Genomic DNA, 27433 nt, shown 5'->3' on the forward strand with positions numbered 1-27433 from the left:
TGAGCTGCGTGCTTGGAACTCAGGCCTCTTCTCGACCAAGATAAGTTCCCTCTGCCTGGACCCTCTCCAGCCCTCACCTCATATTCACCTGGCTAGCCTGATTCACCTTCAGACTTGGATTATACGTTGGCTCCTCCTGGAAGCCTTCACTAAAACCGCATGTGTAGCTTAGGGGGGGCCCTTTCCAGGCTGCCACAGCCCCTGTGCTTTCCCATCATATATCATCAATCACGTGGTTGCCTATTTACCTCTCCCTCCAGGTAAGGAGCTCTGGGAGAGCATAAGGCAGGATCCATACTACTTTTTCATGGTTGCATCTTGGGGTCAACACAGTGCCTGGGACATCATAGTAGCTTAATGACTATTTGTTAAACGATGAGTAGAAAGAATGGGACCAGTCACATCATGTGGGTTCCACGGAGGGAAGCACAGAGGCAAGGGAGCCACCCCTACTCTTTGTCCTCTTTTGTTGAGTAAATCCACAGAACACTCCAACTTGAAAAGCACCTGTCCCACTTATATTCAGCGCCCTGTGCCATCCTGAAGGTGGAAAAAGATCGATTTGTTTGTCGGTAACAGGTAACCCATGTACAGGGTACAAAATTTAAAACATACAAAAGACCATAAGTGAATGTAAGTCTCCCTCAAACCCCTCCCCAAGGGCTCTTTCTCCCATAGACAATTACTGCTCCTGTCTCTGGATTAGAAATTTCTTAACAGAAAAACTGAGGCAATAACCCCGTTAAGCGACACGTGTAGTCAGCAGAAGACAATTTTACAAGTCAATGTTTAAGGCAGAAAACGCCCCCAGGGGTCCTTGTGCCCCCGCCAAGGCAGCAGGGCCCCGAGCCACGGCAAATCGGCGGGAACCCCGCGGCGGCGGAAGGGTTAACGCCCCGCCCCGCCTCCCAGCCGCCGCTTCCGGGCATTGGGGGCGGGGCCTACGTCACTTCCTGGAGACTGGCTGAATCCGGAAGTGATCCCCGAGGACCGAGAGGTGGCTGAGGACTGCAGCGCGGGGCAGGTGGATTACCATGAGCTGGTGAGTGAGGCCCGGGCGGCCGGGGCCGCTGTGCGCCTGGCCCTGCGTCCCTCTGAGTCCCTTTGCCCGCGCTGCCCTCACGGACTCGCCGCCCCAGAGCAGGGCCCGACGGGCGCCGGCTCTCGGGTCGTTCAAGGGGCCTTCCTCCGGTGCTTCCCTGGCGTCCCCATCTCTCGGCAGGACTCACCGGGAAGTGGGGCGGGGGATCCCCTTAGCCTGGGATCCCGGGTCTGACTCGTTTCCTGACTCTCTGTTCGGAGGAGCCTGTCCCATCTTTTCCCAGGTGCTTGAAGGGAGGGACTTCTCTGTTCCCTCCTCTTAAACATCGTTGAGGTGGAGTGTCTTCTTTCTCCCCTGTGGGCATCTCTCGCATCTCTCCACCGTTCCCATCAGCCCCAGGGCTCTGGCCCTCTGTCAGTCTGGGTCCCCGTTCGCTGATCAAAACCCACTCTTTTTCGGATGACTAGCCTTTGCACCAATTAACGGTCTTCAAAAGACAAAACTTGCTTCTCTTTTGGAAGTGGCCAGAATTAAACACCCACACCCACACTCCCAGGATAGGATTGGACTAGTTTTAATCATGTCCAAGGCCATTACCCGTTCACTCTTTTCACTCTAAAATAGACATAGGTAAGCTTAAACATGGGAACTATCAGGTGATGAGAAAAGAAGCCGGGGCGTCTTGGAGTAGTACAGTCACAACTCCAGAGCTGGAAGGCTCGTTGCTAGGGAACTGTGTGATACTCGGCTGGTAGTAGACACTTCATAATGTTTAATGGTTGATTTATTTTATACGACTCTGTTTCCCAAAGGACCTTACCTTCAGGCTCAAGGACCTGTATATCCACAACTCCAAACCTCAGGGAATCCAACTATAGTGTGCTTGTGTGAATACATTGACCCCCAGAGATGTATGAGATGAATCAGCCCTTTTGGAAACTGAGTTCCATCGGTGTAGGGAACATGTTTGCCACTCTATTCTCAGAGTCTAGCCTATTTCTTTATGCAAAGTAAGTGCGCGATAACTAGTTATGAATGAATAAAGATAGTAGAATATCCTTTGGGAAGGCTTTTGCAGGCTCACATTTGGCCGTCAGTGGAGACAGCTCTGGCCACAAGCAGCTAATGTCAGTCAGTGTTAAGGACAACTTTCTAATGTAAAATTTAAACCATTTCTGTCCCCCCATCTCCCCTGCTTCTTAGGTGAAGATTGATGGACAGATGTCAGACAATTGGCACCAGCATGTGGAGGGAAGCCCCGAGCTATGCCCTAATAAGCCCCATCAGGAGCTTCTCTTTTTCCCTCCACCTTTGCTCCAGGAGGCTGATAGGGAGCTGGAGCCTTAAAAAACTGTCTCATATTGTTATAACCTAGTTAGTGATGGGCAAAGTGGCAGTCCTTCAGTTCCCTTTCCTAGAAGAATTATTTCCTTTAAAGTGTCAGCCTGGGTCCCCAACCTTGTGATGTAGATGTCCTCTTGCCTGCTGCATCTTGAATCTTTGGAGTTCTCTTGCCTAATTTTTCAAGGTAAGAAGCAGAAAGTGCAGGTTCTTTATATTGCTTAGGTTGGCATTTACAATTTTTAAAAGTGAATTGATCTTTTCTTCACAAATCCAGAGAAGAGTAGAGCAGAGACCACTAAAGGTAAAGGATTCTCTGGGTGATCTGAAGCACATTGTTTCCACCTGTCCTGCAGAAAATTTTTTCCTGAAAAACTAGTAGCCTGTTTCCTGAAGTCTGTCAGGTTGGAGAGAATTGAAATTGATAACAACTGTCTAGCAAAAGCTGAGATTTTTATCCAGTAGAATTAATTTATCAGTACATGCACGTCTTGGCACCTCGCTGGACTGAGGATCACAACCAAAAGGGTGGCTTTGTCCCTCAAAGCTGAGATTCCTTTCTCTTCCTCCTTAGAGGCTTCTACGTCATCTCTTGCGTGGACCCTGACCCTCTCTCCCTGAGAGAGGAACAGCACCAGCGCCTGGGCACACAATTGCACTCAGTTCCTTGTTCAATGGCTGGCAAGGAGACCGGGGCTGGGTCCTTCTGATTCACTCCTAGAGTGGTTTTCCTGCTCCTAGAATGAATCCATCCATTCATCTGAAACTGGAATTCTCAGTGGGGGAAGAGACCAAAGTGACGTAGAGCTATCATGGGAGGCTGATGCCCAAGGTCAAGTTCATCAAGCACTTGGGATACGCCAGCCATCATTGAATAAGGCCTAAGGGCACACAGCCCATGGTCCCCAGAGGGGAACCATTGTTCTGGACTAGGCTGGGCTTTCAAAATGTCACAGTGAGAAATGTCCAATATTGATGCCCTTTGCACACTGTGGACTTTGCATGAAGAGTGAGAGGTCTCTGTTCTCTGCTTCCTCTGTGCATGCAGCCCGCCCACCCCTTGTTTGTGTAGTGAGTACCTGCTGCCTTCCTACACCATCTCCCCATCCACTCATCCACCCATCAGCCTTTCAGCAAGGTGGCCCAGTGGTGTGCCCTGCTATGAAGAAGTCATTTGATGTTCACATTTTAGATGGCTGATCCACCTCTTGGTCCCAAGCCAAGTGCTTCTCTTTCTCCTCTCCTCCTCCTTGTCTCCGCCTCTTTCTTCCTGTGTGTGTGCCTTTATTATGGTATGGAGGGAGAATTAAGTAGAATTAAGAATAGTGACCTTAATCTGACTTAGCTATCTCCAGGGATTCTAGCCTTCTCTGGAACTACACACCTTGATGATTTTAGGCTTGAATGATGAGGAAAAAGGAGTACTGGAGGAAATCTTCCTGTACCTAGGGGTCCAGGAAGAACAAAGGAAATTAGAGTCAGTGCAGGTAAGTTTGGCTAGGAGTTAGAGTGCTGAGTTCAGGTTTTGGTTCTCTCATTCACAATGTGGCCTGGTCAAGCATTTAACCTTTCTCTGTCTTGCTTTCTCCAACTATAGCATGTAGTGGATAATCCCAGCTGACACTGTGTCATCCAAGTCTGTTGTGAAAAGAATGGAGAATATGCAGATATGATTTTTTTCTGACTCTTCTGGGCTCTTCCACCTCGGTCTGCCCCTTAAATATTGGTATTCCTTGGGGTCAGTCCTCTTTTTTTTTTTTTTTTTTGCCTGTTCTCACTCTGTATACCCTCTGCATCATCAGGGTGAAGGCCTAACTCTGGGCCATGACTTATAAGGCCTTCTGGATCTGGCTGTCCCTCTTTACTCCAGTGTCCAAGCTTCTCCTGGTCTCTCGTGCCCCTGCTCCTCTCTATGTGCTGTTTCCTCTGCCTGAAATGCCCTTTACTCCCACCCCCATCTATCAGGCCAACAGCCACTCATCCTTCAAGAGTCAGTCAATGGCTGCCCACAGCCTGCCAAGCTGAGTTGGGTGCCCCTTCTCTGACCCTCATTAGCATCTGTACTTGAATTGTTGGTTTACTTGTCAGTAACCCCACTAGTCTATGAGCTGTTGAAAACAGGGACTGTCTCTTGGTCACACTGTACCCCCAGCACTGATCCCGGCAACCAGTAAATGTTTATTGAATGTATGAATGACGACTTTTTCCCATGTACTGCCTTGCCTTAGCTCGGGAAAAATTTTTTGATAAAAACATGCAAAACCTACAAGCCACTTCCTGAAATGAAGAGCCTCTAAGAGTGCTGTTGTTAGATCGACTGATGGAAGAAGTGGCTCTCCAGCCTCTCTGAGACCCTCTCTGTTCTCTCCCCTCTCCTCTCTGCCCACCCCCACCCAAACTACTTTATTCTGTATTTCCATAAGACTTCTATAGTACTTCCACGTCCTTCCATCTCACAAATGTGCACCTCTCTCCCGTGTAAACTCTGAGAGCAGGATTTATAACCTCTTCCTCTTTGTTTACACACTATCTTGCACATAGTAGGTACCTAATTGGTAATGTTGAATGAAATGTAAAGAAAGGACGGTAAACTGCTGGGTCAGACGGAACCATCCATATAGTTTCAAACATCTCAGTGGAGTCTCTTTTCCCTCTAGTATTACCATTGCTATCTTACGTTTGTATTGAGTGCTTTTAACTTTTCAAATTACTTTCCCATTTGTTATCTGATTTCGTCCTCACGTCTACATCCTCATGTCTTTGAAGTATGCAGTTTAGGTCTTATTATCTCCATTTGACAACTTGTTAGAATTCACTCAGGGAGTACCTGGCAGAACTGAAACTAACACCTGTGTCTCGTGAGTATTCTCTCCACCTGAACGGGAACGTTAGAAAAGTGAAAGATCATTCCTGAGCTGGTTGGAACCCAAAGGAAGATACTGTATTTTAAATGCTAGGGTGTATCAGCACTACCAGGTTGATAGTGAATTACAGGAAGTTGCTGAGTTTCACACATAAAATGCTAGAGGTAGTCCTTTGTCCTGCAGACCTCCAGCTATTCTGGGCCATCTCAGCTTCTTCCTACTGTGGGGCCTCCCTGCCTGTGACTTTGGACAGGCCAAGCACTCCCCAGGCTTTTTCCTCCTCTGTAGAGAGCATGGTAATGCCAGAAGACAGGGACCCCCTGCAGAGCCTGAGCGAGTCTGTATTTAACATGGCTTTGGGCACAAATGTAAAACACCTCATTCTTATTTCAGCTGTTTGTAATGAGCGGGGGAAGGGACTTTTTCCAGTTTTTGGAGTAGTTGGAAAAGTATCTTGAGCCCCACAGCTTCTTAGTCCAAGGCACTTTCTTATGCATTATACTCTTTAAGTAAATCTGTTGTAGCCTTTAGAGTTGGCAGTTAAGCTACTAGAGTTGTTTTCCCAAACCCATTATTTTGGTGGCTAATCCATTAAATAGGGCCCCGTATAGAGTGTTGCACATAGATAATGCTTAATAAATATATGTTGATTTAATGCTTATTGAAGATTTTTAACGTATAAGGGCTTATACTAAATGGTGGGGGACATTCAGAAGGCGATAAGAATCGATCCCTGTCTTCAGCATATGTAAAGTGCCAGGGATTCACAGGAATGACAGCAGATTGCTAAATGTCAGTGTGGCATTGACAAGAAAGACTTCAACTAGAGGATGTGGTTTTGCTGAACCTTGACCTAGCAAGTATGTACTGTTTCAGTGGGGAATAAGAGAGAGGTCCAAGTTAGAAGAATGGCATGAAAAGGTGTGTGAAGACAGAAGGCATCCAGAGTGTTTGGGCAGACAGTTAGGAGGCTGGTGTGGGTTAGTAAATAGTGATGTGGGGAGAGGCCTCGTGGATGAGAGTTGGCACTCTAGTTGGGGCCATGTGGAAAGTGCTTTCAGTGCCATGCTGAGGAATTGAAATTGAGCCTGGGCTTTTGAAAATTGAAGGTTTGGGGGCAGGGAAGTGGTGTGGCCAAAGCAGTGATTTAGATTAATTTGGCAGTGCTCTGCAGTGTAACTCAGAACAGAGAAAGAATGGAGCCAGGGGGCTGACTAGGACAGTGGCTTCCAAAACTTTTTGACCACAACTCGCAGTCAGAAATCCCTTTGATATCCCAACTCAAACACACACTTATACTCAAAAGTTTCAGTATGTGTGCTGTGCACTCTGATATTATGTTCTATTTCATTTTTAAAGGAATGACTCACTTCAATTGATTTCATGACTAATTTTGATATATGTTTACAATGGAATAATGTGTAGCAATTTAAATGATGAATGAGTGATAGGTATTCTATATAGACTCCAGTTTGAAAATCACTTATCTGGGAGTTTATTACAAATACTCAGACTATAAGCTAACACCTGTGACTCCAGCCAGCAAAGATAGAGTTGCTCATTTATTTGGTTGTTTTTCAAGGGTTATAATGAGAAATACAGAAGGAGCAACTGTAAAGAACGCTAGTGGTATTCTTCATAAGAACTTACTTCATAGATTTGAAAACTGTCAATCAATTTGTAGAAAAGAAAACCTGAATGGACAAAAGCCTTTACCAAGATGTTCTGTTTATTAGTAATCGGGGAAAAGCAGATTAAACCAACAGTGAGGGCCGGCCCCGTGGCTTAGCGGTTAAGTGAGTGCGCTCCGCTGCTGGCGGCCCGGGTTCGGATCCCGGGTGTGCACCAACGCACCGCTTCTCCGGCCATGCTGAGGCCGCATCCCACATACAGCAACTAGAAGGATGTGCAGCTATGACATACAACTATCTACTGGGGCTTTGGGAGAAAAAATAAATAAATAAATAAAATTATTTAAAAAAAAAAAACAACAGTGAGATACCATTTCACAGCCATCAGACTGGCAAAAATTTTAAAGTCTGGGAGTGCCAAGTATCTGAGGATGAGGAGCAGTGGGGACTCTGATCCACTTCCAAGTGAGGTGTGTAAATTGATACAGCCACTTTGGAGATTTTGCAGTACCTCCCACAGTTGGAGACATACCTACCCCCTCACCCATGGAAACTCCTGCACTTGTGCAGCAGGAGACATGCACAGGAATGTTGCTTCATCATTTGTAGGTGTCCAGCCTCCAAAGGATGGGTAGATAAAATGTAATATCTTTCCGTAAGAAAATATAGAGTCATTAAAATGAATGAAGTAAAGCTGTGTATATCAGTCCTGGACAAATCTCAAAAACATAATGGTGAACATAAAAAGCTAGTTTCAAAATGATGCATTCAATGTTGTACTATTTATATAAAGTTTAGGCCTGTAAAACAATACTACATTGTGCTTATAGATTTAAACTTATGTAGTAAAAGTATGAGAATAATAAATACTAAATACAGAGTAGTGGTTACCTTTAGGGTAGCAAGGAGGGAGAGAAAGACATGGAATCAGGCTGTAACACTGAGGGAGCTTTGACAGTATCTGTGCTGTGGTACTGTTCAAAGAATAAGATCTGAAGCAAGTATGGCTTCATGTTAGAGTTTGACAATGCTAGGTGGTAGCTACATGAGTATTTATTATATATTCTCTATAGTTTTCTGAGTGTTTACAATATTTCATAACTTTTGTCATGCCTAGCCTGACCAGCATCATGGCTAGGGCTGACCTCACTTTTCATAGCAAGAGAATTATTGCCTCCTGTGGCCAGTAGGTGGGGATGGCCTAGGGAGGTGGGCCTAGAAGTGAGTTTCCATCCCAGTGCTCCTCCTTCTACCTCCTGCTTTTTAGGGGCCAGACCTTCAGCAGAGAAGAGGAAAAGGTGGAGTGAAACCTCTTTTTATAATTCTTTGTTGGTAAGAGACAGCAGTGAAGATGAGATTAGAGATAACTAATCTGGTGCTTCTGAGTGTCTGCGTCTAAGCCACTGTTAACCCATCAGAATGGAAATCAGGCCACTGGAGGCTTCTCTCTGGCTTGTTCAGGAAGCAGGTTAAACCTTTCACCTCAGAACGCCTTATGTTTTGCCGTTTATAAAATGGGGAAATCCACTTTCTACCCCTTCCTGTCTTAACAGATTAGAATGAGGATAAGCGATAACTTGTCTATCAAATATTAGGAGTTTCTTAAAGAGCTGCAAAAAAAAATCCACACTGCCTCCCTGGATTGCCTGCCTTCCTCCCTTTTCTTGACCTTTAGATGCTCCATCAGCTTCTGTAGTCCTTTTACTACTCAGCAGGAAGCCACTACTCAATTTTAAGCAAATATGTTCACTTGGGCCTGGTGGTGGTACGTTATGATATGGGACTGCTGCTTGCCCCCAAAACAGAACAAATCATTTCAGATTTCCCAACCATACTTATCTATGTGTGACTCTGTGCAGGTCACCCCCTCTGGACCTCAGTTTGATCATCATCATCAAAATACCGCCACCACCATCTTTGCAGCAAATACTTACGGGGTGCTTACTGTATGTCAGGAGCTGTTTTAAGCATTAAACTGACTTAGCTTTCCCCGCAGCCCTATAAAATAGGTATGTCATTATCCCAGTTTGTAGGCAAGGACATAGGAAGGTTAGATAACTTGTCCAAAGTCTCACAGCTGGCAATTGGCAGAGTCAGGACTTGAACTCAAGCAGTCTGGCTCCAGAGTCTATCCCTTTATCCAGTGCCCTGTCTCTTGGGTGAAATACAGGAGTGCAACTTAAATGAACTGACGTATGGGAAGCACCCAGCACAGACACTGGCAATAGTAGATGCTCAATAAATAGTCGCTTTGATGAGGTGATCTCACCCAACATTCTGTAATTCATTCTGTCTTTATTTTTCAGAGGTCAGCCTGGGGAGTGTGGGGAAGGAGAGATCACAGCTGAGCTGGGTGATTGTTCTGGTCCAAGTAGCAAATCAGCCAAGTCATGCCTTTTATTTTTAAACACACACATACCTCCTCAGACTGGTGGTAAGTCAGGGTAGTGTTCTGTGTGCTCTGATTTTGGACCCAGCTAATTTAGTAGAAGGACTGAGCTGGAGCTGGAGAGACTGTGGTCATAGGCACTGGAAATGGATCATTTACAGCTCAATTCGTTTCCCCTTCTGATAGGGGCTCTCACATCCTTGCTCAGGCTGAACTTCCCTTGGCCCTCTGGCACAGTGGCCAGCTGGCCCTTCAGAGAGGACGGCATCCAACGAGCAGCTGCTCGGCCGGAGCCAGCTGCCTCTCCGTAAGCCCTGCCCTGGCCCTGGCCCTCTGTTTTCCCTCTCCAGTTGTCAAGGTGGTGGTAGCCTTGGTGGGGACTCAGACCAGAGAAGGCAGCGACCCAAGGATAGAGTAACAGAAGAATGGGGGGAGGAGGGGCTTGTACTTCAGCCTGCAGAAGCTGCTGCCTTTCGCCCACCTTCCTGCTCTTGCCGAGACAGTGACTCAGGCCCAGACCACTCCCTGGGGAGCCAGGATTTCAGCCACTATCAACTGCCGCCTACTCTTTGCTCAGCCCTCCCTTCATTCTCACCTCCCCCTTCCCCCCAAAACTGTGATCTTTGCCCAGCTAGAGATATCAGAAAGATGTAAGGTGGGGTAGGCTGAATCATTTCAGGATTCTTTCCACCCCTAAGCCAAGCCTAGGCTCATTCACATTCAACAGAAACAAATTCCAGAGGCCAAGTGAAGACCAGGGGAGAATGTATAGGTTTTAGCTTCTTTACATTCTTCTTTGTAATGGAAGTGGAGGACTCTCCAAAGAAGGCAGGGCTCAAGGGATCTGCTGGGGTGACCAGGGGATCCCCACCCAACTGCCATCTGGGCCTGCCTCTTGTCTCTGCCTCTGCAGTAGAGGGGGTGGGGAAACAAGAGATTGAAAAACATAGCAAATTGAAAATGCAAAAGAGCTGTTTTGGTAAATAGACATTACACAATAGCAGGAGTTTTTTGGGAAAGATTTTATTGAGACAGAATTAGCCAACTGGCATCATGCTGCTAATAGAGATATTTACTGTTTGAAAAAGTATATTTGTAGCTTTGGAGACCATCCTGTTGACTTTTCTTTATTGTGAAAGAAAATAGAACGTTTTTTTCCCCCTCTCACTCTGTACACATAGAACTTTTTTTTGTTTTTGAGGTGGGGCATGTTGGGGGTTGGAGAAGGGTAGGGTTGAGAGAAACGTTTTCTCCATTTTGTTGCTGAAGCCAAAATATCACTTCTCCTGCCCTCTGGTGCTCATATTTATGGAATGGCAAGCAGAACCAAGTAAGGAATCCTACTCTAGAGGCCGGGAGCTCAGAGCCCTCTTGATTTCTTTCAGAACATGGAGATTCTCTGGGGAGCAAGCCTAGCCTTCTCTCTGGACCTCTGCCTACCCACCCGATTCCAAGGGGAGCGCCCTGAGTGAAGCTGTGAGGAGGTGGGAAGAAAAGTCTCTGTCCTGGAGGACTGCTGGCCTGGCCCCATACCCCAGCTATGCCGAGGCAGCACTGCTCTTGGAGAGGCTTCGCTGCTGTTGCTCTTGCCGCACACTTTCCAAAGCAGCTGTGTCTCCTGAGGAAGTCCCCACGCTCCAGCAGGGGATGAGAACCCAGAGATGCAGTTGGGGATCAGTGAGAAGAGGAAGGAGAGCGGCTGAAGGGTAGTTGTTTTGCTCTTCCCTCTTGCTTTCCCTGCGCCACCTTTCACCACTTCGGTGGCAGAGAAATCTGACCCTTCCATCAGAGCACCTGCCCTAGTTTTCTGGCTGTTTCTCTGGCAGAGTGGAGCATATCCGCCATTTGGCAGCCTCAAAATAAACCCGGAAGACTCTTCTCCCTTCATATTTCCTCTTAGATGCTTTAAAATGTTTTCCCTTGAACTATACTCTGACAACTTCAGCAGGCTTTACCGCCCAGGCCAAAGGCCAGCTCTCTTTTGTTTGCTCCACTGAATGTGCTTTTCCTTGACCCCAGCTGGTACTTGTGGCTGATGATACCCTTTCTAGGTTTTGTTTTAGTCAGATAAAGATTGAGATACCAAAGACAATGATAGCACCTTTCTTAGTTCTTTCTATAGCCTTATCTAAGAGGAGTTTTTTTCAGGAAGCTTAAATTAGAGTATGGTATTTTATAGGGCCCTTGGGGCAATGTACTTATTTTACTCACTGATTTAATCATTCATTCAGTGCTGACTGTGCACAAAGCTAGACTGTGAGCTTCATGAGATCATGGAATGAGTCTATCTGGTTCATCCTGATATCTCTAGAACCTAGCTGAGTGCTAGGCCTAAAGGAGACCCTTAATAGATACATACTGAATATTCATTCAATGAAAGGTTGAAAATAGCACTGTGCCTGGTACAGTACTTACAGGAGTTGCAAAGAACCATACCATGTAGTCCCTGCCCTTGAAGTGCTTATGTGTCATAATCAGAAAGCAAGATGTATACACATCAAAGTTCATTCACTTTACCCTTTACCCAGCGGAATTTACTTCAGCGATGAAAGATGGCTCAGTCTTAGGAAACCTATTTGCATAGTTAGTTCATCACAATACTGGGTGGTAGGGGAACAAACTGGTCATCTAAATGCATGCTGAAAAGGCACTGGTATAATTCAAAACTCCAGTCTTTGTATCTTTTAGTAAACTAGGAACAGAAAGATATTTCCTTACTATTAGGAGGCTTTCTGGCTGAAACCAGTAACCCTCTTCATATTTAATAGTGAAAGACAGACTCAAAGCATTTTTACTAAAGTCAGAAACATTTTTTTCTATAATTTCTAGCCAATGCCATAACACAAGACAAGAAAGAGGTATAAAATGTTGGGAAAGAAAAGGGAAATTTTATCATTTTCAAATGGTATGACTATCTATTTTGAAAACCCAATTAGTTCTTTTTATTTTTTTTTCTTTCCAGCTGAATTTCTTGAGCTATATAGGTTAAGTATGTAGGTGTGGTAACTAGTTTCAGGGTAAATATGTAACACCCAATAGCTTTATTGTGTACCAGGAAGATAAAACGAAAAAGAGAAGTCCATTTACAGTATAAGCAAAAATATAAAATTCCAAGGAATGCACCTAATACATGTGTAGAACTAAAAATTTCACATGTAAGTATTACCTTAGGATCTTATTATTTAACAAAGTTAATGTAGAGGACATACATGAAAAAAGCTTTTAAGCCTAAAGGACATAATAAAAAGACTTGAATGAATGGAAAGAAATATTATGGCCCTGAATGAGCAAGCCTAATATTTGTAAAGATGTAGGTTCTTCAAAAGTTAATCTATAAATATAATGCATTTTCAATCATTAATATCCTGATTTGGGGGGTTGGGGGGCACAGCAGATGATTTGGAAGTTCATGTTAAATATTAAAACAAATTAAAAAGCCAAGAAATTACCTGAAAAAGAAATGTAATGAGAAGGAATTTGCTTTACTAGGTATTGAGAGCTGTTATAAACCTGAACAATTAAATCTATGTTATTGGCAGAAGAGTAGGCAGGTCCATGGTATGGAATAGAAGTATTTAACACTGAAAAAATGATTTTTCAATGATAGATTATTTTTAAAATTTAAAAAAAATTTTTAATTATTTTTAAAAGATAGAAAATTTAAAAAATTTTTAAAAGTCAGTTAAAACAACTGGCTAGCCATACACTCAAACTCTGAATGGAGTAAAGATTTAAATATAAAAAATAAACTGCTAAAATTCATATGGAAGCACAAGAGACACAGAATAGTCAAAACAATCTTGACAAAGAACCAAGTTGGAGGACTCACACTTCCCAATCTGAAGACTTACTACAGAGCTACAGTAATTAAGACAGTGTGGTACTGGCAATAAAGATAAACATGTAGATCAACGGAATAGACTTGAGAGTCCAGAAATAAGCCTTTACAATTTATGGTCAATTGATGCCAAGATGCCAAGACAGTTCAGTGGGGAGGAATAGTCTTTTCGACAGACAATGCTGGGATAACTGGATACCCACATGCAAAAGAATGAAGTAGGACCCTTACCTCACACTGTATATAAAAATTAATTCAAAATGGATCAAAAACCTAAGTGTAGGAGATAAAACTCTAAAACTCTAAGAAGAAAACGTAGAGGTGAGTCTTCATGACCTTGGATTTGGCAAAGAATTCTTAGAAATGATACCAAAGCACAAACAACAAAAGAAAAAATAGATTCAGCTTCTTCAAAATCTAAAACTTTTGTGCTTCAAAGGACACCATTAAGAAAGTGAAAAAACAACTCACAGATGAGAGAAAATATTTGCAAATCATATATCTGATTAGCAAATTGAACCCAGAATTTATAAGGAACTCTTACAACTCAACAATAAAAAAAGACAACCCATTTTTAAAATAGGCAAAAGATTTGAACAGACGTTTCTCCAAAAAAGACATACAAATGACCAAGAAGCACATGAAAAGATGCTCAACATCATTAGTCATTAGAGAAATGCAAATTAAAGCCACAGTGAAATAGCCCTCATTCCCACTAGAATGGCTAAAATTAAAAAAACAGACAATGACAAGTGTTGGTGAGGAGGTGGAGGAGTTGCAACCCTTGTAAGCTGCTGGCGGGAATGTAAAACAGTGCAGCCATTTTGGAAAACAATCTGGCAGTTCCTCAAAAGGTTAAACATAGACTTACCGTATGGCCCAGCAATTTCACTCCTAGGTATGTACCCAAGAGAAAGGAAAACATACATCCACACAAAAACCTATACAGGGGACCGGCCCCGTGGCATAGTGGTTAAGTGCGTGCGCTCTGCTGCTGGTGGCGCGGGTTCAGATCCCGGGCGCACACCGATGCACCACTTGTCAGGCCATGCTGTGGTGGCGTCCCATATAAAGTGGAGGAAGGTGGGCACAGATGTTAGCCTAGGGCCAGTCTTCCTCAGCAAAAAGAGGAGGATTGGCGTGGATGTTAGCTCAGGGCTAATCTTCCTCACACACACACACACACACAAATTTTAAAACCTATACAGGAATGTTCATAGCAGCTTTATTCGTAATTCATAAAGTGGAATTCATAATTCGTAATTCAAAAAGTGGAAACAACCCAAATGTCTATCACCTGATGAATGGATAAACTAAATGTGGTATATCCATGCAATGGAACGTTATTCAGTGATTAAAAAATGAGGCATATGAAGTGTGCAGAATAGGCAAATCCATAGAGACAGAAAGTAGATTAATGGTTGCTAGGGACCTGAGTGCAGGGGAGAAATAGGGAGTGGCTGCTAATAGATATGGAGGGTTTTTTTTGGGTGATGAAAATGTTTTGAAATTAGATAATGGTGATAGTTGCACAACTCTCTGAATATACTAAAGGCAACCAAATTGTACATTTTAAAATGATGAATGTTATGTTATGTGAATTATATCTCAATAAAGCTGTTACTTAAAAGTTAATAAATAAACCAGGTTCTGAGTAAAGATAACAAATTGAATACATACATCTAATTTATCTTCCTCACAAATCCCACAAAAACATAGTAAAGCGATTTTTTAAGGCATAAATCTACAGATTCAAGGAGAATAGAAAAGACATGAGCAACATTTGGGAATTGGAATGCAAGTGCATGAGGTAACTGACTTAGCAGTTCCAAGAAATCCAGATCCTCAGCTGGCATTTAGGAAAACCAAGAGCCAGCCCGGCTTACATCACAGAATCCTCAAAGGTTCAGGAACTGGTGGCACTAGTGCCTCTAGAAGTGGGGTGAAGCTGAGCGCTCAGATCCGGAGGACTGCTTGAAAGCTGTTTATGAGTAAGCTGTGAGCCCTGCCATCTCCCCCCAGCTCCATTTCACCAGGAGCCTGTCCTGCCAGAAGAATGAAGGGCCCTCCCGCCCCGGACAGCATGAAACAGGGAGTTTCTATACTGGGGCACACAAAGGTGGGTTTACTGGTGAGACTCATAAAGCTTAAGCTGCAGGGCCCCTCGCTTGCATGGACACTGTCCAAGGCCCTGGAAGGAACTCTAGCCATGTGTTCACATAATCCTGCCTTTTTGTAAACTTCAAAAACGTATTTATACTGCACTCGGTTAAGAAAACCTCTGCCTTCGCTTCCTCCTTTGTCCTTTCTAGTACCCCTCATGTTAGGCAGCTTTGGAGGAGCCTGGGCCTTTTTGAGAATAGATCTGGGGGTGGTGGTTGAACTGGGAGTAAGCTCTTTTAACTGCAATTTGTAAAGACATTTTTGGAAAACTTTAATAAAACAGATGAGAAATTATGGATTCCTAAGTTGGAGATATATGAAGGGTACCTCTTTTGGTCATCTTTAAATTTGTTTAAAAACTAAGGGAAAGGGGCTGGCCCAGTGGCACAGCAGTTAAGTGCGCGTGCTCCGCTGCGGCAGCTTGGGATTCGGATCCCAGGTGTGCACCAACCATGGTTTGTCAAGCCATGCTGTGGCACATCCCATAGAAAGTGGAGGAAGATGGGCACGGATGTTAGCCCAGGGCCAGTCTTCCTCAGCAGAAAGAGGAGGATTGGCGACAGATGTGAGCTCAGGGCTGATCTTCCTCACAAAATAATTAATTAATTAATTAAATAAAAACTAAGGGAAAATTTGGATAAAAAATAATGGAACACAAAACAAAAGTGGCAAAGGTTAGCAATTAAATCAATAGATATTATTCTAAAATCAAGTAAAATATAGTGGAACATTTTCAAATTGTACCAAAAGCTAGTGGTTCATTATGAGAATGAGATCAAGTGTTGATTGTTTGATAGTCCAGTTAATGTAGAGGAGGAGCAAATCATATGAACACATTGATAAAACATTTAAATTTCTGGTGGATTTAACATGACAGACATGACGACGATAACATAAAACTCATGATATGCCCTCCTACAAGGACATCAGTGACAAACCAGTGACTCTCATTCATTTGGAGAGCATTTAAGATTAGTCATTGTACACAAAAACTTGAAATGTGCCCTGAAATTTTATAGCTTATTTATGAAAGAAACATGAGATTTTCCTAAATTTTACAACAATCCTAAAATTTATATATTATCAGTAAGCTGAAAAAAGTCTTTTCTAAACTGTCAGTGATAGAAAACAAATTTCAATCAACCATACTAGAGGAAAGGCTGAATTATCTTCTTTTCTCTCTAAGAAAATGATGTTACCAACTCTATGTCACATGAAGAGGCAATCATAGACTATGTAGCCAAAAATTGTAGGAAAATAAATATAGAGGTGTGTCAGGCAGATGATTAATAAAAATATTAGGTTATTCTTGATTTTCTGATGTTCAGGTTATTTGTCAGCTGTTGTAACTTGTAATTTGTTATGCTCTTTTCTCTGTCTAAATAAATATTCACTTTCATGCCTATTTTTGTATTTATAATTTTGTATTTTTTTTCTTTAAAAGGGCATGCAAAGTTGTACGAGCTTCAGGCCCACAAAACCCAGACCCACCTCCAGCACCTCAAGCTGAGAGTAGGACTCCCAGAAGGACTCCGGAAGGCCGGAGGATGGTGTGAATGAATGCATGTGGGTGCTGACACACCCCTTCCCCTCCCCAGCACACACACGACCTCTTCTGCTCACTGAACTCCTAGGCGCTGAGCTGGGCCTTTACTCCCAAGGCAAGAGAGTGAAAGAATCTTCTCTAGGGAATCTTACCTGCCTAGGAGAAAAGATTAGATACTGACATCAGGGATTCCCCACCAAACTGCTCAGCCAGATCATCCTACACAGTAGACAGACATTATCCATTTACTCACAGCTTCTAGTCAGTTTTTTTTGTCCCCAGTCATATGTGTGAGCAGGCAACCAAGAATTACCACACATCCAAGGGAAGCATTTAGTATGAAAAATAGAGACGAAAACAGGAAAAAAAGCAATTGAAGGGAAACTGAGACTATTAAGGAAGAAGATACTTTTTTAAAGTTATCATTAAGATCCTCAGAGAGATGAAACATCTATGAAATAAAAACAGGATATCATAAAAATAAAAAGGACATCCTGAAAATTAAAAAGAGCTCTCAGAAATTAAAAATATGATAGCAGAAATGAAAAACTCTTTAGAAGTATTAGAAGATAAGGAAAAATTGAAAAGTAGAGAAATGAGAGGATCAGCCAAGGAGGATCAGCGTTGGAATTAGAAGAATTTCAGAAATAAGAAACAGAAAATGAGGGGGAAGAAATCAACAACAACAAAGTGTTTTTTAATCCCAGAACTAAAGATTATAAATTGCCGACTAAAAGAGTCCAGCCAGCACAATGGATGCAATTAGACCCACAGGTACATGGTTGTGAAATTTTACACCACTGAGGACAAACATAAGATCCTGTAAGCTTGCATAAAAAAAATAAAAAACATCACATCCAAAGGACAGCTTTAGACTTCACCATCACAGCAGTACTGGGAAATTAGAAGCCAGTGAGTCAATGCCTTTGAGATTCTGAAGGAAAATATGTCCAGCCTATAATTCTATACCCAGACAAACTAACTAGTGTGAGGGTAGAATAAAAAGGGTTTTGGTTATGCAAAGTCTCAAAACTTATCTCCCACACACTTTTTCTCCACCCAAATGAGGAGTAAACTAAGAAAGAGGACAGGGAATCCAGGTGGAAAAAATCCTAGGAGAGAGGCGAAAGGAATCCCTGTGAGGATAGGGAAGGGAGAGCCCAGGGTCCTAGCTGTCACCAGGAGTGGAGGCCACCAGACTGGAGCAGATCAAAAGGCTCCAGGAGAGACTGCTTCAGGAAGTGACAATGGTAGAGTACCTGATATGAGTGAATGTATTTAGAGTACATTTAGACTACTGAGATGGAATGAGGGATAAGTACATAGAAAATTAAGCAAATGAAAGAAAAGTGACAATTATTCATTGTAGGGAAAGCAAAAAATTATGTGGTGTTAGTTATGTACTGCTGTGTAACAAATTACCCCACAACTTAGTCTTAGCTGGGGGGGTTGGCTTGGGAACTCTAGAGGTTGCGATTCTTCTGAAGGCTTGGCTGAGGCTGAGCAATCTGCTGGCTGCCACATGCAGGAAGGAAAATAAAGCACATTGTGCTTCTAATAGTTTACTTAGCATTGATCTAACCAAATCACAACAGAACTGTATTAAGAGGAGGAGTTGCAGACGTGTCTTTGTGTATTAGGGGAGGAAGCCCAAAAGAGGTTTGTTGGTCTCGTTGAATCTTCCTCTTCCAAAATAAAAAGTCAACCGCTAGTTCCTAACACCTAACAATCAAGAGATAGCAATACAAGCAGTACAAGCATACCAGCACAAGCAGCAGAGCAGAAAGTGCTTATCTCAGGCAAATGAGACTGGGGGGGCCTAGAATCTAATTTTTACTTAACAAACCTTGTTGCCTTATTAAGCTACGCACAGGTATAACTTTGATAAAAGTAAAACTTAGATTAATAAAAGGGAATCAGTAATAAATATAGGTGAATTTTTATATGTTGGGGTGGAGAGGGAAGGGCTTTCTCAGTATGAACCGAAAGAAGAAATCATAAAGGATAAAGATAGACTTCGTAGATTTGACTGCATGCTAATCAAAAGCTTCTGTACATTAAACACACGTGTACAAAAGGGAAAAGCAAACACTAAGCCAGGAAAAAACACTGATATGCAGGGCAAAGGGCTGGTGGTAAAATGTAAACTATTTCAGTCTTTTAAAACATGTAAACTGTTTCAGTCGGTCCCTCTAGGGCAATTAGGCAAATGTGTCAAAGCCTTGAACATGTATATATCCTTTGACCTAACAATTCCAATTCTAAGAATTATCCTATGTGACTAATCCTTGATGTGCACAAAGATTTAGCTATTAGAGTTTTTTTTAATAATAGAAGAGGGGCCGGCCCCATGGCGCAAGCGGTTAAGTGCGCGCGCTCCACTGCGGCTGCCCGGGGTTCGCTGGTTCGGATCCCAGGCGCACACCGACATGCTGCTTGTTGAGCCATGCTGTGGTAGCGTCCCATATAAAGGAGAGGAAGATGGGCACGGATGTTAGCTCAGGGCCAATCTTCCTCAGCAACAAAGGAGGAGGATTGGTATCAGAGTTAGCTCAGGGCTGATCTTCCTCACAAAAAAAATAATAATAGTTAAAAAAATAATAATAATAGAAGAAAATTTTGAAACTGTTGAGTTAACCACCAGTAAGTGATGTGGGTTACAGTAATAAAACTAGTGGCAAAGTGTACAATGAAATACTAGGTAGCTCTTAAAAGTCAGGCTGATGAAAACTACGTATTGCCATATAAAAACATTCATAATATATGTTTCCTTTATTTTTTAAACGTTATGTAAATATGCATATATACACATGTACATATACGGATGTACACGCTGAGATTCAGAGGATTACTGTTTATTTTTCTTTGGGATTTTGTGTGTGTTTGTCCTTTATCTTTTTCCATGTTTTCCAAGTTTTTGACACTGATCAGGTGTTATTTTTGTAGTCAAGAAGAAAACTTAAGGGATTTTTTTAGTTTACTTGAAAAACATGGAAAGTGCAAAGAAGAAAACAGTAATCATATTCTCACCATCCAGAATTAACCACTACGAACATTTGGCATATTTGCTTCAGTTTTTTTCTTTCTACTGATTTTTAAAATATAATTAACACTAGGGGCCGGGCTGGTGGCGTAGTGGTTAAGTTTCGCCCTCTCTGCTTTGGCAACCCAGGGTTCATGGGTTCGGATCCCAGGCATGGACCTACGCACCGCTCATCAACTCATGTTGTGGTGGCATCCCACATACAAATAGAGGAAGACTGGCACAGATGTTAGCTCAGGGCCAATCTTCCTCACCAAAAAAAAAAAAAAATCTAGATAATTAACACCAAAACATTGATTTTGATTATCTTTTAGGTATGAAACTGTGGGCTGTTTTGGGTTTTTTTCCTCCTTCTTTTCTCTCTCTCTCTTCTCTGTCTCTTTTGTACTTTATAAAGTACAAGTTTTCTCTGATTAGCATGTTTTACTTTTTAAAGGGATAAACTGTAAGTAACTGTAAAAGGTAAAATATTTTAAAATGCCAAATAAATTCTGAGACTTTTAGAAGAATGTAAGCAAGATTTTGGACTTGAGAACAGCTTTGATTAAGCTGGGAGAAGGGAAAGCATTCCATATGGGTGGGGTGGCCGTATGTCCTAGTTGCCGTGGTCAATCCAAGTTTTATGCCTATTGTCCTGATGACATTATTAATGACATTTTTGCACTCAAAAATGTCCCAGTTGGGGACAGGAAGTTATAAGGAGTCTGGATTTGGGGGGTTAATGAACAGCCACTTGGCTGAATCAGGGTAGTTATATTGGGTGAAAGGGAAAGAAGACTGGAAGGAAGGTTGAGACCATATTATAGAGGCACTGACTGCTGATTTAAGAAGTACCCAGTCTAGGACTGGGTACAAGATAAGCCTAGAGCATCTCCTAGTCCAGAAAGTAAGGAAGTACCAAACAAAACACACACACACACACACAGATGTGGGTGTGTCAGAAGGACACAGTTACCATAGAAATTTTTCAAGTTCAGCGCTCTCAGTTCGTGGATGAGAAAGCTGATCTGGAGAGGTTCAGTGACTGGCCCAGATCTCCCAGCTGAAAGAGCTGCCAGTGGCCAACGCTGGAACAGTTTGAGCAACAAAATAAAGTAGTGTTGACCAAAGTATAAAATAAATACCTATGAGTCCATAGTGATATAAATGATTGAATGAATAAATAAATGGGGGAGAATAGGAATATCCCATGTAGAATTCCAAGAATTCCAAAGAATTCTAAGTAATTTATGCAAATACTCTGCCCTCGAAGAGGTAGAGTGTAACTCCTGGCTCCTGAAGTGTGGGCCGTGCATAGTGGCTTCCTCCCAAAGAGGGGTGTGGGGGTGGGCAGGGAGTCACTGTATAGTGAAGACACCTGAGAAACACTGCTGCTGCCAGGTGACCAAGGTGGATATCAACAGTAATAAGTCATGTTGATAGCTCAGACCCTGAATATGATGTGGTGAGAATGGCACTTCACCTTTTCCTCCCCAAAACCCATAACCCCAGTCTAGTCATGAGAAAAATATCAGACAAATCCCAGCTGAGGGAGATTCTGTAAAATACCTGACCAGCACTCGTTAAAACTGTCAAGGTCATCAAAAACAAGGAAAGTCTGAGAAAATATCACAGCCAAGAGGAGTCTAAGGAGACTTAATGACTAAATGTAATGTGGTAACCTGGGTAGGATCCTGGAACTGAAAAAGGACATTAGGTAAAAACTAAAGAAATCTGATTAAAGTGTAGACTTATTTTTATTTATTTATTTTTTTGTGTGTGAGGAAGATCAGCCCTGAGCTAACATCCATGCTAATCCTCCTCTTTTTGCTGAGGAAGACTGGCTCTGAGCTAACATCTATTGCCAATCCTCCTCCTTTTTTGCCCCCAAAGCCCCAGTAGATAGTGGCGTGTCATAGTTGCACATCCTTCTCGTTGCTGTATATGGGACGCGGCCTCAGCATGGCCGGAGAAGCGGTGCATCAGTGCGCGCCCGGGATCCGAACCTGGGCCGCCAGCAGCGGAGTGCGTGCACTTAACCGCTAAGCCACGGGGCCGGCCCTAAAGTGTAGACTTTAATATATCAATATTGGTTCATTAATTGTGACAAATGTACCACACTGATATAAGATGTTAATAATAAAGGAAACTGGATGTGCAATATATGGAAATTATTTACTATCTTCACAATTGTTCTGTAAATCTAAAACTTTTAAAATTAAAAGTTTATTTTTCCTAAAAAGGCATTCTTCCAGCAGGCAGAGATGGCTTTTGAAGAGGTCAGTTGAAAATAATCGGAAGAGTGTGATAAAGCTGTGTGTGATCCCAGGTGCTGGTGCAGAAGCACCCACACCTCATAGCAAGCACCCGCACCTCAGCGAAAGCCTCCCTCCTCCTTATAGCGTGTCCTCCTTCGTTTCCATTCTCTTAAAGAACAAAGGTTCCCCTTCTACATTCCACAGTATTTTAAGATTAGGTATTTTGATCAGATGATTTTTCCTAGTTCCTTCAAATACGTGTAACAAATTCGTGTGAAAGAGTATTGAACTATGAGTAGTAGAGAGAACACTAGACTGGAAGGCGCAGCCCTAACTGCTTGTTCCTGGTCCTGTTGTGAATCAGCAGAACGACCCTGGGCCAGTCACTGAACCTCTCCAGATCAGCTTTCTCATCTACGAACTTAGAGGGCTGAACTGGAAAAATTTCTGTGGTAACTTGCAGTTCTAAAAATACTGTGATTCTAAATTAAGATGTAGAGAGAGGCTGTGGCACCACAAATAATGGAATCTAAGTGCCAAATTTCTTTGCACCTCGTCTGTAGTACTAGACTCCAAGTTGGAATCATTTTGAAGACCACTCTGAGAATTCTGTAGAATTCTCATCCTACTCCCCATGTTCTTGGAATGGAAATTCAGCTTAGAATTCAAGTTTTAGGTAAGCTGAAAGGACCATCTATTCCCACTCTTTTGTAGTTTAAGAAACTGAGCTCCAGAGAGATTGTGATCAAATCACAAAACTAGTCAGAGGCAGAGACCAGGTTTTCTGATTCCTGGTCTAGAGTTTTTTATACCACAACGTGCTTCATACAGAACAGGACCAATCTTTTCTCACTGCCACCAGGACCTCATTTTTACTGTCACCAAAATGGTCCTTGAGGGCTATTATTCACTGTCCAAAACCATTGTGTCAGTCAACCCAATATGATTTTGGGAAAAGTAACTGGGGGCCGGGGGAGGGGACTAAGGAGCTCATCTCCCCTTAACCTTCCTTCTTTAGGTCTGAGAAAGGGAAATGGCCATTTCGTTTTGTCTTTCTTTTTCAGTTCTGTAGCTTCCCTTTCCCCTGGTAATTATATAGCCCGAGATTATTTGTTTATAAAAGCCGCGTGAATCAGCCAGCCCCCAAATGGTTAACGCTCCCAAATTATGGGGCTGGGTTAACAATAAACAGGATGTCCTCCAGAAATTAAATTTAAACCACTGTGACTCAGGCTGGCCCATCTCAACCAGATTGTTGTCTGGGGTTATTATCGGTGGTTAATTATACCGTTGGGTTTAGCAACAGTGTTGGTCAGTTTGAGGCAAGAGAAACCAGGCTCAGGGAGAAGGTGGTGTGGAGGGAAGGGCCTGGTGGAGGGGGTGGTGCAGCAGTGGAAGCGGGAGGTTTGAATGGAAGAGACTCTCAGGGTCCTGAGCACGGAAAGGAGAGTAGTGAGAGTGGGGTCTAATCTGTACCCTCAGGGCTCCTGCTGTAGCCTCTTCCCTGAGTTGATCCCAGGGGTGCTTAACTCACTCCTGGGGGCAGAGGGGAGCCTGCGTTTCTGTCACTGTTGGGATGCGCTGTGTTTGCCTTCTAGCCTGGCCGCACTTCTTTTCTTTTCAGAATTGTAGAATCATAGAATTTTCAGCGCCTTAAGGAAGCTTCTGAATTACCTAGTTTAACCCTCTCACGTCACAGAGGAGGAAATTAAGTCTCAGGGCCATCATTACCTGCCAAAGGGCAGCCTTCTCATCGGAGGTGGAGGCGGGGTTAATGCTCAGGTCTAGACTCCTAGACCGTGACCTTCCTTCCTTCATCACGCCAAGCTGTCTTCCACCTCCAAGTGAGGAACCTGAGGTGCAGAGCTTCCTAGCACGTTCAAGGCAGACTTGGGCTGGATTTCAGATTCCTCTCTGAGTTAGCTGCGTTTAGATTTTGTCAGTTCTCCTGGGACATAACCCAGCCTGGCTGGTCCTTAATGCCCCTACAATTTGTCATCTCTCCCTAGCCATACAAGAAGCCCTTCAGATCCAGTTTGTCCCTCCATAGAGCAGTAGTAAAGCACCTGATACGGTTGATCAGTGGTTTTTATGGTGGTTTGTTTTTTTTTTTTTTTTAAGATTTTATTTCTTTATTTCCCCCGCAAAGCCCCAGTAGATAGTTGTGTGTCATAGCTGCATATCCTTCCAGCTGCTGCATGTGGGACGCGGCCCCAGCACGGCCGGAGAAGCAGCGCGCCAGTGCGCGCCCGGGATCCGAACCCAGGCCGCCAGCAGCGGAGCGCGGGCACTCAACCGCTAAGCCACGGGGCCGGCCCATTTTATGGTGTTTTTTAAAGGCATGTTTTCAAGGGTGATAGCTATCAAGTGAGCCTGTAATTTCTGACTTTGCAGCTCCTCAAGACACAAGAATTATAGTGACTGTTATTCATACAGTGTCTCCCCTTACCTGCCTTCACCTTTGCAATGTATTTAAATGACAGACTACTAGTAAAAAAGATGCCCTGGGGCAGAAGGTGGTGCCCAAGACCTCCATCTGACACTGTCCACAAGAGGATGCCTCTCCTAGAGCTGCTGATGGTCCTAGACGCACAGGGCACACGATACTGTACTGGCCAGCAAGCCACTGCTACTCTTCTTTATCCTCCTGGGGGAAAATGGCCTCTACGTCATCAGTTGTTTTCAGCCACATCCTTCTCCATTTCTCCTAACATCCTTCATTGTCTCTTTCTCTTGTAGGATTCCTTTCAAGATTGGGCAGCCCAAGAAGCAGATAGTCCCCAAAACAGTGAGTAACCTGATTCTGAGACTCAGTTCTGTCTCACATGGCCTTCACATTGAACCAGAGCTTTGACTCAACACATCATGGGGCTGGGAAGGCAGAACCTGGCCCTTATTATTCCCAGTCATGTGGCACTGGAACCTCACATAGACTGGGGCTTGCAGGGGCCTCTGGTCCTGGGACATTTTCCTCCCTCAGATCAGCCTGGGCACCTCCACCTCCTAGGGCAGGTGGAAAAGATGGATTACAAAGGTGAGGAGGAATACAGTCACGCGTCACTTAACGACAGGGATATATTCTGAGAAATGTGTCGTCAGGTGATTTCATTGTATGAACATCATAGAGTGTACTTACACAAACCTAGGTGGTACAGCCTACTACACACCTAGGCTCTATGGTACTAATCTCACGGGACCACCGTCATATATGTGGTCTGTCGTTGACTGAAACGTCGTCGTGTGGCGTGTGACTGCACACTGCTTCTGAACAGCCCATCTCTGGGATCTGGCGTGGCTGTGTGCACTTTCCTAAGAGGGCTCCTGAAACATAGACCCTTGCCAAGGCCATGTCCCAGGCATTGATCTCTGGCGACTTCAGGCTGCGTGAAAGACCAGGCCCCTTTCTCTCCACTGCTAAATGCATTCTTAGCGAGGACAGAGTCACTCAGTGGGAGAAGGTAATTGAATCCTATCCCCCTTTGTGAGCCCACAGTTCATATCCCTATTGTATCTCCAGAATGGGAGGGGAAGAGAATCATAGACTCTTAGAAAGCTAGAGCTGGAAGTCGTTAGAGATCATCTGGTCCAACCTCCTGATTGTTCCTGATGAGGAAACCAAGGCCCATGGAGTCACAGTGACTTTCCAAGGTTATGAAAACCAAATGCAGACAGAGCTGGAATTAGAACTTGAGCCTGAACCTCTGTTCAGTATTCTTTCCATTGCCTTATGCTGCCTCACTCAGGCAGTGGAGATCTCCCGAGGTTTTGGAATTCTAGTAAGGAATGGCCTCTTCAACCCCCTCACCACAAATGTGAGCAAGGTTCTTGGTTTTAACATGGGACACCATAACGCCCCTCTCATTGTGACAGCTCCCGGAAGCCCAGCACCGTCAGCCTGCTGGAGGCCCTTGACTGTCATCCCAGCCCCTGGTGGTTCTTGTCTTAATAACCTCAGCCCTCCTTGGCTCAGGACTCAGAACTACAGGAAAGATATTGCTTCAGTTTGGCAGGAAGGGAAGTTCAGCACACATCTGACCAATGGCTTTATCATTGGGAAATCCAAAATTAGGTTACTTAAAAGGAAATGGGTCCACGTTAAAAGAGCCTTCCTCTTTTCAAGCAGAGGCAGGCCATGGCCAAACTCGAAGTTTACCTCCCATGCAGAGGCTGACCATCTGTGGAGGCTCTCAGCTGAAGCGCAAAGAATCTGGGCGTGCAAGTGTTGGGTTCTAACCAGCTACAGGAAGTGGGAAGGTGTGGCTTTGAGTCTCCAGAGTTTAATCCAGGGCAGATCTGAAAGGGAAGTGGTTTTGAGAAGGGACTTTTATTCCCAATACTCACTACCAAAAAACAAAAAGAAAACAAACAAAAAACCGTCCTAAAGCCCCAACCTTTATTTGAGATGGCCTTTGTGCTCCATGGAAAAGTATAAGCTAGAATGCAGTTTCCAGCTTCTTTGCCAAAGTTTGTTGCCAGAATGATCTCTGGGTCTTTTCATCTGAGGAGTAGCAAGGACTCCCCAGAGGAGGGGCAGATGCACAGTCTGGGAAAACCGTCAGCACCTGCGGATGGCCCCCTGCAGGCCCATGGCCTCCCTCTTCCCTTCCTGGCATCAGTCGCGTTTGGGATGGAATTGTAGTCCTCTACCTTCTGGCATCAGGTCCCTCAGACAGACTGGGCATCAGATAATGGTTAAGAAGCCGGATTTGGAAGGTTCCCTGCCTGGATTCCCATCCTGGCTCAGCCACAAGCCAATGTGACCTTAGGCAAGTTCCTAACTCTCTTTGAGCCTCCTTCTCCTTTGTAAAGTGGGGTGATCCTAGTACCTGTGTCATTGCGTATTATGTGTCTTGCATGAGCTGGTGCGTTTGAAGCACTTAGCACAGTGTCTGGCATGTAGTAAGCCCTCCGTAAGTATAAACTACGTTACAGGAAGACGGTTGATTTGCCTCTCTTTATAAACCGCCAGGGACTCAACCTGTCTCCAGCAGCTAGATTCCCCATTGCAATGAAATGGTAGGCTGGGCCTTTGATCTCTCACAGGGAATCAAAGCCGAGTTACAGCTTGGAATAGAGTTATTTGCTTCCTCAACTCCCCAGAGGCACTCAAGTACATGTAGCAAGATCCTGCCTCTTCAGAGTCTGGTTCTCCACGCCACAAGCCCCCTGCTGGCCCCCAAAACAGGCCAGGGCTGTGCGGTTGTCTCAGCATCTCAGGCAGCTGCCCCCAGTGGTGACACACTCTCTTATTCTTGCCCAGGAACTCAGGGAGAGGAGCAGATGTGGCTGCCTGGGTTATTGGAAGTCGTGGCACCCCTGTCATGGGAAGAAATGCTCGT

At 43.8% G+C, this 27433-nt stretch overlaps 1 protein-coding gene across 2 annotated transcripts in view; it reads left to right on the plus strand.

Moving 5' to 3' along the window:
- Positions 1 to 954: 954 nt before the first annotated feature.
- Positions 955 to 27433, plus strand: part of BIN3 (bridging integrator 3) — a 46128-nt gene continuing 19649 nt past the window's right edge. The window contains exons 1-2 of one of the 2 annotated variants that reach the window (XM_058550542.1): positions 955 to 1042; positions 24834 to 24882. In XM_058550542.1, coding sequence (XP_058406525.1) covers positions 1035 to 1042; positions 24834 to 24882 — 57 coding nt within the window. In that variant the 5' untranslated portion in view covers positions 955 to 1034. Of the gene's footprint in view, positions 1043 to 7940; positions 9313 to 24833; positions 24883 to 27433 lie in introns of those variants that run through there. The other variant, XM_058550541.1, reaches the window with a different exon arrangement.

This window comes from Diceros bicornis, chromosome 11, assembly GCF_020826845.1.
Source record: "Diceros bicornis minor isolate mBicDic1 chromosome 11, mDicBic1.mat.cur, whole genome shotgun sequence".
In the NCBI taxonomy this organism is placed as follows: domain Eukaryota; kingdom Metazoa; phylum Chordata; class Mammalia; order Perissodactyla; family Rhinocerotidae; genus Diceros; species Diceros bicornis.